This window comes from Babylonia areolata, chromosome 7 (genome assembly GCF_041734735.1).
Source record: "Babylonia areolata isolate BAREFJ2019XMU chromosome 7, ASM4173473v1, whole genome shotgun sequence".
NCBI lineage: Eukaryota > Metazoa > Mollusca > Gastropoda > Neogastropoda > Buccinidae > Babylonia > Babylonia areolata.
In genome coordinates, this window is record NC_134882.1 from 5817369 (window position 1) to 5832316 (window position 14948).

At 41.4% G+C, this 14948-nt stretch overlaps 1 protein-coding gene across 6 annotated transcripts in view; it reads left to right on the forward strand.

Annotated features, from left to right (window-relative positions):
- Nucleotides 1–11528, forward strand: part of LOC143283684 (uncharacterized) — a 154507-nt gene extending 142979 nt beyond the window's left edge. For all 6 annotated transcript variants that reach the window (XM_076589909.1, XM_076589914.1, XM_076589911.1 and 3 more), the window contains 5 exons: nt 3112–3185; nt 3566–3664; nt 4993–5112; nt 6312–6409; nt 6837–11528. In XM_076589909.1, the coding sequence (XP_076446024.1) occupies nt 3112–3185; nt 3566–3664; nt 4993–5112; nt 6312–6409; nt 6837–7635 (1190 nt within the window). In that variant the 3' untranslated portion in view covers nt 7636–11528. The remainder of the gene's footprint in view (nt 1–3111; nt 3186–3565; nt 3665–4992; nt 5113–6311; nt 6410–6836) is intronic.
- Nucleotides 11529–14948: the final 3420 nt, after the last annotated feature.

Here is a 14948-nt window from a genome sequence, read left to right on the forward strand (position 1 = left end):
TATCTCTGCCTGCCTACCGGTGCAACCGAGCACCTATCTTGCTGTGGTCTGCGCGGGGTCGAGCAGCTTGCAATTGCTGTGTTCAGACAGTGGTAGGGCACCGTTTGATTACCGTTTACAGGGACAGGGCACTGTTTGTTCGGGTAGCGTTTTTTGAGGCAACGTTTGTAGGGGCACCGTTAGGGTACTGTTTGTGGGACAACGTTTGTAAGCCTAATGACATCGTTTGTAGGGGCATCCTTGAAGCACCGTTTGTAGGGGCATCGTTACGGCACCATTTATATGGGGCACCATTAGAGCACCGTTTTATGGGGCACCGTTTGCAGGGACACCGTTTCACACCATGCAGGAGCTATGATTAGAAGCGGCATGAGGCAGGCAATGTGTGATCAAAAGTAGGGGGGAAGTCTGCCAGTGACGTGTGCATGGGCGATTCCCTTGGTCTGATCACAAGTACTGAAGTAGCACACATGATAGGGGGCAGGGGGGGAAACAGTTTGTTGCCTGTGAACACCACCACTCTTGCCCCATTCAGCCAGGCAGGCTTGAGTTAACCAAAGTCTGGCATTTACCTGCACTTTCTGTGCTCAGGTCTGCCTGGCTCCTATGTTTATGTTCAGTCTCCAGACTGTGTTGATGGAAAATCTATACAGCTCAGCAGACTCAAACGAAGGGTAATGAATGTGTCCTCGTTGCTCTTCCACGTGTTGTTGATGTTAAGTTAGTAATAAGCGCCAGATTGAATGGTGTAAAGCAAAAAAACCAAACAAAAAAAAAAAAAAAAGTATTTCGACGTTGAATGAAACTTTCCATTTCAGCGGGTGGTTGGTTATATTTCAAGCCCCCAATTAACGTCGCGAGTCATTGATCTCCGCCTTTCCTTTGATGCGGAGTTCAGTTTGAAGATCGACCAGTCCATGTCGCTCCTCCTTTGCGTGCTCTGAGCTGCCATTGTTGCTGGTGAGAAGTCAGAAAGAGAATTGGCCTGCAATTAGCCGACGACTCTGGGGGTTAGGGGGTGGGGTGGGGATGGGGGGTATCGGTGTATAATCCTCTCCTGTGAAGAGAGCAAGAGATTTAACTCGCCTTTGGGTGCTTATTTCCCCACAGTTTGAGGACGCACAAGACTTTGAGAGGAAGCTCAGGATTTCTACTTGTTTTCCTTTTCATTGGTTAGCAAGAGAAGAACCGTACAGTTGCAAGAAGACAAGAAAAAGAAAAAAAAAGAAAGAAAGAAAAGGATAAAAGCAAACAAAAAAACTAAGGTGCCTTTGACCTCGTTCTCTGTCAGCTGAATTTTTCATCCAGACTCTGTGATCACGGATACGTGTGAAGAATCAGGAGGAACTCGAGAGTGACTTACGGAGACACTGGCACCCTGTGTATAGGTTTCCCCCAAGGATTATATAGTTTTAGGTGCGATTGACTCACTAATTAATAAATTGTCAGGCACGACCAACTGCACTGAAAAATGGAGGTGGTGCTCGGGCGGCGTGGTTTGTTGGGTGACGTGCGACATAAAATGAAAGGTGAGAACTGCTATCAAGGATAAGATAGTAAACTTAAACAGTTTTTTTTGGGGGGGGAGGTGGTCATTTTTTTTCCCCCCCCACCCCCTTCTGATTTCGTAAGAAAAGGAGACTGTTAATGTTGAGAAAATAGGGCATCAGATTTGGAATTTTAAAAAGAGGCATAACACAAAAACCAGTGACCACAAGCAATACACACACAAAAATTAAGCTGGCAAAAAAAGAAGTAAATAAAATAACTGACACAAAATACATAATGAAAGGTAAGGACAACACACGTTTTCATCATCCTGTCTATCGGAAGTGGTAGAGATAGTGTTGTATGTGGAGTGGTGGGCCTGGGGTATGAGCAGTGGGAGAGGTGAGGGTAGGGAACAGGGCTGATTGGTGGGTAGGGTTACTTGATAGTTTTCTTTTCGGCGGTAGACCTTGAACTATTTGACAGTATTACAGGTTTTTTGGTTTTTCTTTTCTTTTCAGCAGAGAGTGAGATCTCATTCTCCTAGTGCACCCCCCCCCCCCCCCCACTCTTTCATGAGTATCCGTATCATATATGTATATTGTGCATATAACCGTTATAGGTGAGAAAAGAGGGTGAGAACGTGTGTTTGTGACGAGAGAGCGCATGCATATATGTGTGCATGCACCTGTGCGTGCGCATGCGCGCACTGTGTGTGTGTGTGTGTATTTCACATAGACAGAATGCATCTTCATCTTTGTTATATTTTTCAAACAGTATTTCTAATTTGGAGCTTTCTTTGATTTATATTTTTCTGATTTTAAAACGATTAAAAGAGATTGGACAAGAAATATTGTAGGTGTCACTTCAACCATGTGCAATTACAGACCATCTCCAAATGAAATGACGTAAAAAAAAATTAAAAAATGAAATAAAATAAAGTATTCCTGTCATTATGTTTTGTGTATTTCTCAATTCCTCAACGGTATACTGCTCCTGTGAAGACAGAACTCCTGGCTGTCAGCACCCCCGCCACCCAGTGCCCCTCCACCTCCTTCCCCGTCCGATGGAGTGGAGTAGATGCTTAAAAATTTACTGGGCATAATTATTTCTAACTTGGTTGATTAGGGCCATGTCATTTCAAAGTCTGGTTTTTGACATCCAAGTTCTCACTTGAAAATAATTGGGGGCGTGTGTGTGTGTGTGTGGAGGGGCTGTGGGGGACTAGAAAGTATGGGGGAGAGTGGTAAAGGGGGTTGGGTGGGTGAAGGGAGGTGGATTGGGGGTGGGTAGAGAGAGAGAGGCAGAGAAGAAGAAAGGAGTTAAATTGTCTCTTGGTCATGGGACAGACAGAGTGGGGGGTAATTCAAGCCTTGCTTAAATGAAATATCGACCGGCTTCCCAGCTCTCTGTCTGTGTGTCCCTTTCTGTCTGTCTCTGTCCCATTCTGTATGTCAGTCCATCTTTATGTCAGTCTATCTGACCGACTGTCTCACTCTCTCTCTCACACACACACACACTCTTTCTCTCATCCTTGCACACACATACTCACACATGCACTTGCACACACACAGACACAGACACAAGAGGCGAAATGAAAGGAAATCTGTATTTGTTGAACAGAACTGCACAGTCAGCATCGCAACAAGCTGGAAGATATCACACGCCGCTTTGAGAGTATCAAGCTCAGCCTGTCTGTAAGTACAGCCATGTGTGTGCATGCATGTTTGTAAGGGTGTGTGCACGTGTGTGTATGTGCACGCAAGTGTGTATGTGAATGCGTGTGTGTGACAGAGAGAATTAGAGTGAAACAGTGAGAGAGGGGAAGTTTCTAAAAGATAAGAGAAAACCTCATTTTATGTATTCTAAATCGAAATGTGAGTTTCTTAGAGATTGTCTAAAGTGTGCACTTGATCATTTCATTTTCCTTCTTGATTTTTTTTTTAAATTGCCAAACAATGTCATACTTTTCATACGAGGGTCGTTTAAATCATTCCCCTTGTTGACAGTACTCGTCCACATACAAATGTGACATCCGCATTATGAATCCACCGCATGTGTGTTTTTTGCCTGGCAGGAAAAAGTCCAGTCACTGTGCGAGGAATGCGACGAGCTGCGCATGCGTGCTAAGACCAGCGAAGAGGCGCTTCAGAGGGACGCTGACGTCAAGGTCCAGGTAATGATGGTGTCCTTTGTTGTTTCAGTTTCAGTAGCTCAAGGAGGCGTCGCTGCGTTCGGACAAATTTATATACGCTACACCATATCTGCCAAGCAGATGCCTGACCAGCAGCGTAACCCAACACACTTAGTCAGGCCTTGAGAAAAAAAAGGGTGAATAAATAATAGATAAATACATTTTAAAAAAAAAACAACAAACAAAAAAAACTACTACCACTACTAATATGTGTAAGGCGCAAAAACTTGATGAAGTCAACTATAAGCGTACATAAATAAATAATAATTATAATATTTAAAAAAAAAGTAGTAGTAGTAGAAATAATAATAATGTAATGATGATTATGATGATGCAGATTGATATTCATACCACCTACGGAAATGTGCTCATTGCAATGATGATGATATGCAGATTAACGTTCATACCCTCCAGAGTAATGTGCCCTCTATAATTGATGATAATAATGCATATTGATGTTCACACTTGCCAGGATGATGTGTCCTTTGTAAAAATAATACTAATCATGCAGAATGGCATTTATACCTCTCAGCCGTGGAGGTCATGATGTTTACAGTGAAAAGTTGTATATATATGCATAAACTTGCATGCAACAAGTATGCCATACATGAACAGATGTGCACACACAAACTCGCAAACAAACAAACACACATGCAAACACTGAAGTCGTTCAAATATTCAACGGCTGTTCAGGGGAGGGTTACAAGGATAGACTGCACAAGTGATTTTAGTGGCACAAAGTTTGTTCAGTGTGAAGTCTTTGCTGTTTCCATAGAATTGCTAAGATTGATTGTCCAACCTTGTCCAGTGGCTTAATGATGATGTCAGGTCAAGTCAAAATGATCTCTACTGAGGGTAAAATATTACACCTTTTTTTCTCATCCTGATCTCATAAAAAAAAAAGAGAAGATTAAAAAGAAAATACCGTTACCTTTTTTTTTTTTTTGGTCAGTTTCTCCAAGTTTCATTCTGTGACTGCAGTCAAGTGAATGCTGCTGTAGTTACACTGATAATATTTATCACTGAAATGTGTTTCATTGTTACTGTTTCAAACCTAAAAAGTTCAGTAGAGCTCAAATCTACTATAAAGAGTAAAACAGAAAAGTATATATATATAAATATATATATATATATATATAGTTTTTGTTTTTTGTGGGGGGCTTTTTTGAGAGAGATATGTATGTGTGTGTTTGGTAACTTTCAACATTGTTTTTATGAATGCTGTGTTCAAATCATTATTGAAAATCATTTGTATAACATATAATGGATGGATAGACAGATAGAGATAAATGCTGAATTATGTTCCACAGCTGGCGCTGGCCCCTTACCTGCACCTGCCCAACGAGATAGAGAGCCTGAAGATGGTGATCGACATGAGGACGGAGGAGATCCAGAAACTACGTCGTCACAACATGGACCTGGAGAAACAGGTAGAGGGCTACGACCCCACTAGGTTTCTGTTCAGGATGCCACTGTCACTGTTTTTCCGCCTGTCTTGTCTGTCTGTCTGTCGGTTATTATTTCCTTCCCTGTTCTGTCTCTCTCTGTCTTCTCTTTCTTGTCTTCCCCTTCCCCTTCCCCAGTGTGTATGTATGCCTATGGCCAAAACACATTTAACCATCTGAATCTTCTCTTTCTTGTTCTCCACACCTCCTACCTCTTCCTTTCCACTTTCTTGCTCTTCGTTGTATTTCTTTTTGGGGGAAGTTACTTGCACTTGCTGTGTGTGTATGTGTGTGTGTGTGTGTGTGCATGCATGCTAGTGATCTTGTATGCATTTGTATTTAACATATACAGATCAGCATGTATTACACTGATAAATACATTTCAGTGGTGTGCAGTTGGTGCATGTTGTTGGGTTAATTGTCTCTATCAGCAGAAAGCAGAAAAAAAACAACTTTAAAGGTAATATTAAACATGGGAGAGGGGTTGGAGGAAAATACTTGCAGTATGATTATAACAACTTGTTTTGACAAAATGACATGCAGTGCAGACTGACTAAAAGAAAACACACACAAGGGCATTATTAATCTGGCATGCAGTGCAGACTGACTAAACACACACAAGGGCATTATTAATCTGGCATGCAGTGCAGACTGACTAAACACACACCAGGGCATTATTAATCTGACATGCAGTGCAGACTGACTAAACACACACAAGGGCATTATTAATCTGGCATGCAGTGCAGACTGACTAAACACACACAAGGGCATTATTAATCTGACATGCAGTGCAGACTGACTAAACACACACAAGGGCATTATTAATCTGACATGCAGTGCAGACTGACTAAAAGAAAACACACACAAGGGCATTATTAATCTGGCATGCAGTGCAGACTGACTAAACACACACCAGGGCATTATTAATCTGGCATGCAGTGCAGACTGACTAAAAGAAAACACACACCAGGGCATTATTAATCAAGGAACTGATTCAGGAACACAGGCATGATGTATAGAGATGAAAGTATCTGACAAGTGCACTGCGGACAGAATTTAGATTAAAGAAGCCAAAGTTCTGTAAGATATGAACACTTAGCACTGGCTGTTTACGAAACCCATGGTTCTGTACATGTGTCCACTTTCACTGGTCATTGTGACTCCGTGTGGATGTTGTCTTTCAGCTGGAAGAGCTGCCTATTGCCCAGGAGAAGGTGGCCTCACTGCAGCAGAAAGTGGAGAACCTCCAGGCCATCATCAACATCAAAACAGACCATGAAAAGTAAGTGTGGGGCATTGTTCCTGGGCTTCCTGTTGGATGTTTTGATGACTGTGTCATGTTACTGGCATGCTTGATGTCAGGAGTGAGTGCATGAGAGAGAGAGGGGAGAGGGTTTTCAAGCATTGTAAGCATGATATATTTTTTTGTGTGGAAGCTGTTATGTTTACATTTTCTATTCATTTTCACAGGGGGTAAAAAGGGGAATGGTACAAACATTACATGGAAGGGGTGGAACAAAAGACAAAAGAAAAGAGACCACAAGATAAACCACTGGAAAATCAGACTTGATATATGACATTGTACTCTATTAGATGCTTGCCATTTGTCAGCTCCAAAGTATCACAAACTGCAGGATTGGTGTTATCAACCCAACAGGAGCCTGTCCCACCCAAGAACTTGTGACTGATTCCCCCATTTCTGCTTGCAGACAGCTGCACGAGAAGTGCCAGGTGCTGATGAGGAAGTACGACAAGGAGTCGCGGGCCAACAAGCGCCTGTCCATGGACTACGAGCAGGTGATGTGGCGCATGTCCCAGTCTGCGGACCTGACAGGGTCCATGGAGAGCCTTGGGCGGCAGCTGTCCAGCTCCCCCTGCCGCATGGACGACCTCAGCCGGTCGTCTCCCAGCCCTGTCCGACGCAGCCTCAGCAACATGAGCCACGGGGAAGGTGGCGCGGTCCACACCCCAGCAGGAGTGGCCCGGCGACACCACAAGGCTCCTGGGGGAGGGGAGGAAGACTTTGATCGGAAAATCCGCTGCCGCTCGGCCACCTTCTCCCTGGATAAATCCAAGTCTCCGCGGAGTTCCAAGACCAGCGCTGCGTCTTCTGCCGGGGTGAACGGTTCCAGTTCCAGTCCGGGGTCGCCCAGCAAGCATCCCCTCTCTGCGTCCTGCGACTACACTGACATGATTGTGGCCGCCATGAACTCTCACAGCGAGTCTTTCAGCTCCGAGCAGGGCTCTGGAGACACGGGGGATGTCCAGCCCAGCATGAGGAGCAGTGTGATTCTGAAGACGTCGCAGGGTGTGTCCTACAACATTGATGTGGTGGAGAATGGCGAGAAGGAAGCGGAAGAAGAGGACAGGCAGGATGACGTGTTCGTCATGGAAGACCTCGACTCGCCTCCCCACACAAACATTCCAAAGGATCTGCATTTGCCAAGCACGGAAGTTGAACCCCAATCAGAGGTGACTGTTGTTGTCGATTCTCCCACGTCTGACTGAGCTGGATGTTTTTTGTTTTTATCATGAAGATAAACCAAAATTTGACAGGATGACTTAGAGACCAGGTTCATACAAAAGATGGACAAATCCAAGCATTAGTTGCACAACTTACATACAAAGGGTCGCTGTTGGTTCAGGTTTTTCATTTTTCAGTGTGAATTTGGGATTTTTTTTGGACTTGCCTTATTTCAATATTTATGGATGTGCATTGGGCAACAACTGTTGTGTTGGATTATACTCACACAACCTACATTGAGTGTATTTTGGGACCGTGCAGTTCCAGGTTTGACAGGTCAGTCGATGTTTTGGAAATTCTTAGGATTACAGAATGAAATAAGACTTAGACCTCACCATATTTCTAGTCATTCAGATGACGTAACAGTAAGAGTGGCCCTGGCTTCTGGCCACTCTGCTGCTGTAAACGTGGATCTCCTTTGCAGTGGATGTTGTGTATGTTTCATTTTAAAGAGCCCACTATTAATTTCAAGTAATTCATACACTTGTGGGGTCAAAATTGTTCTTTGCACAGCTCAATTGTTAATTTTTGAAAAGGTATGTATTGCACATTTAAGAAATAGGTAAGCTGGCAAGCGAGGAGATGTATTGAAATCAAGAATTGAACAGAACTGGGATAATTTTTTTTGGTTTGGTTTGTGTGGCACTGACAGGTCAGTAAATACCACTTGGATTGTGTTCAGCTGTGTGATTAAATGAAGATGGGTTGCCCACTGCCGTATGAAAACATCAGAGTGCGCATGTAGAGAATTAACTGAACGAGAATGGACACAGTGGATGACTGAATGAAGTGACGGTGATATGTGCCACTCACAAACAGCAAGTTTCTGCAGGTGTTGGTGCCCCAGTTTTTGTACATTTTTTTTTTTCTTTTTGGTTCACTCTGTGTGACAACTTAATAAGGTTTTGTTATCTGTGATATGTTCAGATTTGAATGAATACCCATCATTTTGGTTGTTCCATTTTAGTCGTATTATATGGCCCATATCATTATTGCATGCACGGTTTTCCAGGTGTCTAAAGTTCAAAAGTCTGTGCACTTGTTTGTTTTGAGCGAAAACTGATGTCAGGGATATGCGTGTTCCCCCACCCCCTCCAGAAACGAGCTTGTATTTTTATGCTGTCTTCATTCATGAGGTCAGGATACTCTGGGTGTAAACAGAACTTTTACCAATGTGGACCATTTCAGGAAGTGTTTGTGTGTGATCTTTTCCATTATCGTGTCTTTTCAAACCCAGTGTGAAACAAACTGTTTATGATTTCTTATTGCCTTCATTGTGCTCCTGCAGATCACACCAGGTTCTCCTGAACTGCTTTGCACAAGCCACCATAGCAGTGCTAAGTTTGCTTAATGGTCAGAATTTTCTAAAGTCTACGGAATTTGAGTAGATTGGAAAATTTTCAGTCTCGTTGATGCCATGTTCCCAGGTTTTTTTTGTTGTTTTTTATTTATTATTATTTATTTTTAATATTCCTGACCTTTCTTCCCCCCCAAATTTTCTAACTAAAGGAAAGCAAGATTGGACCATTTCATCGTTTATGAAATGACATTTGGTGGACGATACAAGCTTGAAACTCACACATCATCAGACGGAACAGTGTTAAAATGGTGCACATGTACTGTGGAGATAAATTAAAGGCGATGATGGGTGATGATGATAAGCTGATCTTATATTTGTTTCCTTACTGTACATACTGGTCTGTACAATTTGATGGCATCTGCTAATGTTATTTGTTACAGCAAGATATGGCGCTAGGTTTTGTTTGATCACAGTAGTTACATCATTGTAAAGAGGCTTGTTATACGTTATTTTCAGAAAATTGGAACTTTTCTTTTTAAATGTGTCTTTCTGTTACCTTCACATTAGAAAATGGCTAACTGTTACTTATTGCAAGTTGCACACAAATACCCAATTTGGGTTTGTTTGTTTTTTTAGGCGATATATGGAGAAATTATTTTTAAAAATCTAGTAGTGAATCATTTATTCCCACTATGTTGTGCTGCTGTCTGCAAACTGTCAGAGAAATGCTAACAGACAGGTCTGTGGTAGGTTGATATTTTTTACCTGGATGCATCGTCATAAATGTTTTGCACAAATCACAAGACCTGAGATAAGCCTGTATTGGTGACGCTCATATCTGTGCAGGTGAATGTGGTTTTTGATATTGCTTTGCATTGTGTCCTATCTTCCCTCTTCACCTTTTAATAACCCTTTCACAGTGCCAAGCCTTTTTTATGCTTGGTAACAACTACTTGCCAAGGGATGGTTTGGTCATGGATGTTTTTTTCTTTATAACAGCAATCAAACAACTTAAATATAACCTATACCTTTCTGAAAGAAAAAGAATTAACACGATGTCCAGTTGTGACAATTTTATGATTTTAATTGGAACTTTTCTTTTTAATGTGTCTTTCTGTTACCGTCACATTAAAAAATGGCTTACGTTATTACTTTTGAGATAATAAAGTATTCTGTAATCTGTCAAATATTGTGCAGAAGGAAAATTCTACAATGATGCTAATGGGAATTTTCTATCCTGAAACACTTTTTTGCACACAGGAAGGGGACTGGAAGGGTTTAGAGCACTCCCAGTTTCATTTTGTATCCAATTTGATTAAAGAACTTAGCTACCCAGAGGACTCTTAGGCAATCTCTAGGCAGTTTGCAGACATCGTCATGACTATTGCCTAGCGTAGTTTGGTTTTGGTTTGTATACGTTTTTGTTCTTGGAGATCGCTGCACTGCATTGGGAGGTCGCACAGTTCGTTCAAGATGGCTTGTTTATACTGATACATGACTCATCTTGAAGATCTTGGGTGAATTGTGATCTTGTACTGCCCATGGGAAATGGTATGAGTAATGCTTTGTGTCAGGGAAGGGGGGGGGGGGATAAAAAACAGAAATGAGAAATAATGGGGAGATAGAAATGAGAATGAGAATAATGTTGGGAAATATTTGAAGGCAGATGGGAAAGAATGAATGTTGAGGATAAGAAAAAAAATTGTTCATATGGTGAACCCTTCGGGTGTTCAGACAGAACAGAGGATATGCTGGGATGATAAGAGGAATTATGTTGGGGAACGATTGGGTTGGGCAGTTAGGAAATTGTTGGAGATAAAAAGTTCATTGTGTTTTGAAAACATTTCGGGTGGACAGATTATGTTGGAGGATTAGAGGAAGTTCATGATGAAAAACATGGGACTGTCGGATAGCAAAGCGATTTGAGGTTGACGGATATTATATGCTTGGAAGGAAAAAAAAAATTACTGGTAATATGGGGGGGGCAATATTTGGGCTGGATGGATAGCAAAGAGATAAGACATTTGTTCATCACATTGGAAAGTAGTTCATTTTGGGGAAAACATTTGGAAAGATGTTTAGAGAGGATAAGAGTAAGTTCAATATAGTGATGAACATATAGGGCTGTCAGATAGGAAAGATGTTGGGAAGGATCAAACATTTCATACTGTTGGGGTTGAAAGAGATATAATGGTAGATCATATTGGGATGAATAGATTGATGGGGGGGAAATATACTATGTATATATATATCTCCCTAACATCATGTTCCGGTAACAGTTTATGAAGACAACACTCAGGGAATATTGATAAATCCAGCATTTTTTTCATAAACAACCACAACAGAGCAGAGCATGCAGGTCAAAGCACAGTAAAGTTGGGCAGAATCTGAAAGTATATCCTAGATTATCAGAGATTCTATAGTACCCTAGCATTTCCATTTTCAACTTTCACAGTTGCCATTTTCAGCATGAGAGGGGTATTGACACCAGCGTATATATCCAGTGCAGCATGATCTCCAGCCATTAAGGCAGCAGCGGCAGTGGATTTGATTTTGTATTAAATTGATGGAAACTGTTTTGTGTGTGTATGTGGTTTGTTTTTGCTGAACAGGCAAGGTGCCATTCATAATCAGTTAATACACATTTTCCCGTCTATATTTTTAAATGTCATGAATTCTAAAATGTGACAAGTGAAAAATGATTTAGATGACAAACTAAACTAAGACATATTTTATCTGTTATATACAGTGTATATGAGAGGTCGCAGAATAAAAATCCCATCAGTAAAAACACTTTGTTCGTTAGATGGAGGCCCCAGTCACACAGCCATCTTCCAGGTTGCTGGGGATAGTACCTCTTTCCGAGCACCTCATGGAGAAGGCAGGACTGCAGCAGGTGATCCCTTGTCAGTCCCACAGGGGCACCCTGCTACATTTGTGATGGTTTACGTTAGTTTTGGCCCGTCTGAGCACCGCCACCTGTTCCTGCCAAGTCAGCAGATTAGTAAGGGTCTGTCCCTTTGTGGTGTGGGTGCTGTTGCTTGGCCTTGATGATGGTCATTACTTCAGAGTAGCTGGTGGACCTGTCTACCTGCTCTTCTGTAGTGCCTTCCTTCTTGAGGGCATCAGTAATCTCACTGCCAAGCACATTGCAGCGAGAGGGAATCATTGCAGAGCGATTGTGTGGCTCCTACAAAGGGAAGGAAGAGTGGAGGACAGGTCGTTATGACACAAGGCGATATTTATCAACTGATTCCAAGTAAAATAATGGATCTGTTACTGTACTCATTATTTTATCATCTGCCTAACCACCATTCTAAATACACAATGCATCCTGCAGTCTCCCACCCAGCCCTGCCCAGCTCCACCCCCTCTCCCATTTATTGTTTTTTTTCTTTTGTGTAGTTTTACTTTATAAAAGTTCAGTTCAGTTTCTCAAGGAGGCGTCACTACATCCAGGCAAATCCATATATATATCACACATCTGCCAAGCAGATGCTGACCAGCACCGCAACCCAGTGACTCAGCAAACAAGACTGGAATGACACCAGCAATAAATGAATTAAATTAATGAATAAATAAACGAATAACAAAAATGCTGAAATAAAATGCATGAAAAAAAAGAAAATAATGATAAATAAATTAGCAAATAAATGTACAGACACGCACAAACTCTCTCACTCATGCACAACCCAGATATGCAATAAACATGGAGTTTCACTGATATGAAAGCACAAACAAAAGTGCACAGGCTCAACACTACACATAAAAGCACACAAGCCCTGACACACACCTATTAACCTGCACCCCCTCCCAACATGATTTTTTTTTTCCCCCCCCCAAATTGCATGTACCCTCATAGTGATTGCAGAGCTATCACGACATGTAATACAGAACACATGGGTTTTGCGTATATATATAAAAAAAATTATAAAAAATAAATTTAAAAAAAAAAAAAAAAAAAACGCGCGCGCACACACCACACGCACATCATCGCTTTGCTTTCTGCACTGCATATTCCAGCAACAGGTCTCAAGGCAAGGGAAGTAACCCTTCATCGGATAAGCCATCCACAACAGCAGCAGTTTCTTCCCTTGAATGGGCAACCGCTCGGGAATGCATCAATGACCGTTTTTTTGTGTGTGTGTTTGTTTTTTTTTTTTAATTATTCCTTTTTCATCTGACAGATCTTGCAACAGCGGTGACGGGAAAGGTGGATAAGAAGGGGGCGGGGGGGGAGCCCAGGTGTTAACTTGAGTAATGACAGAAATGATAAGAGAGGGTGTGTGTGTGTGTGTGTTCCAGTTTCAGTAGCTCAAGGAGGCGTCACTGCGTTCGGACAAAACCATATACGCTACACCACATCTGCCAAGCAGATGCCTGACCAGCAGCGTAACCCGACGCGCTTAGTCAGGCCTTGGAAGGAAAAAAAAAACAAAAAAAACAAAAAACAAAAAAAAAACAACACCAACAAAAAAAAAACAAAAAAAAAAAAAAAAAAAAAAAAAAAAAAAAAAAAAAAAACGGGGGAATAAATAATAGATAAGCCTGCATAAATAAATAAATAAATAAATAATTATAATATAGAAAAAGGTAGTAGTTATAATATTAGTAATACTAATAAAATGATAATAATAAAACATAAATAAATAAATAAGACAACAATGGTGATAAATAAGCGAATAAATGTAAAATATGAAGACACACATTCACACATACACCCACACATGCATAACAGAAATGCACCAAACATGCAGTTTCACATATATGAAAGCACAGTCAAATGCATATAAACGTACATGAGCTCCAACACACACACACACACGCATTACCGTGCACCTCCTCTAGCCCCCTCCACACACTCATTTCTAGTCTAAGTATCGCAGCTTCCACGGCACACACACACACACACACACACACACAAACACACACTCACAGAGATGAACACTTACTTGTACAAGCACATATGAATGTTCCAGCACCTCACCACTGGCTTTTACGACACTCCACACGTTCAGTCATGTGCAATAGTCCTGGTGAAGTCTTCAGCCTTGGGGTGTTCGAACCTCACGTTCCATGACTGGAATGGCACCAACAATAAATAAATAAATTAATAAATGAATGAATAATTTGATCAATTTATAAATTTTACTCTTCTACAAATTTCATCAATGTAAATGAGGGTAGCACGGTTAAGCTCGAATCTCACTTCCGACGCGATGGACGTCAGGCATCTCTTATATCAGTCTTTTTTCTTTTTTTTTCCCTCAAGGCCTGACTAAGCGCGTTGGGTTACGCTGCTGGTCGGGCATCTGCTTGGCAGATGTGGTGTAGCGCATATGGATTTGTCCGAACGCAGTGACGCCTCCTTAAGCTACTGAAAACTGAAAGTCCATTTAAGAACGACAGCTACTACTACCTTCATTGTATAACCGATTGATACCAAGCAGAATCAGTAGCTGTAATTTAAGTAGCAGTAGTCGTAGTAGCGGGAACAACACTTGTGCCCCCTTAGAACTGAAACCGACATGCAAGCACTATGGCCATGCAGGAACGAAATACTTCAAATGGTGCCCATAGCTACTACTACTACTTTCATTGTATTAAGATTACTGATTGATACCAAGCAGTAGCAGTAGTTGTAATTTAAGTAGCAGTAGTCGTAGTAGTGGCAATAGTAGTACCAACAACACTTGTGTTAGGGAAAAAAGCTATGCAACTTTTAAATTAAACAATTCCTTGCGGAATAATATAATAACATGCTACCAGTCATTCTGTCGAGGTTTCGCACTTCACTGTCGAAGGTTTCCTCACGTGAAGTAAACAAATAAATAAATTAGAAAGAAAAAAAAAATCAAGCCTAGTTTATTCTATTACATGATACCGTCTTTGAAATGCCCGCTGAGTTGAAGCGCATACACACAAATTTGCTGTTGATATATTATTTCTTAGTCCCCATTTCAGGCATGGATGATACACAACAGGAACGGACGAAAG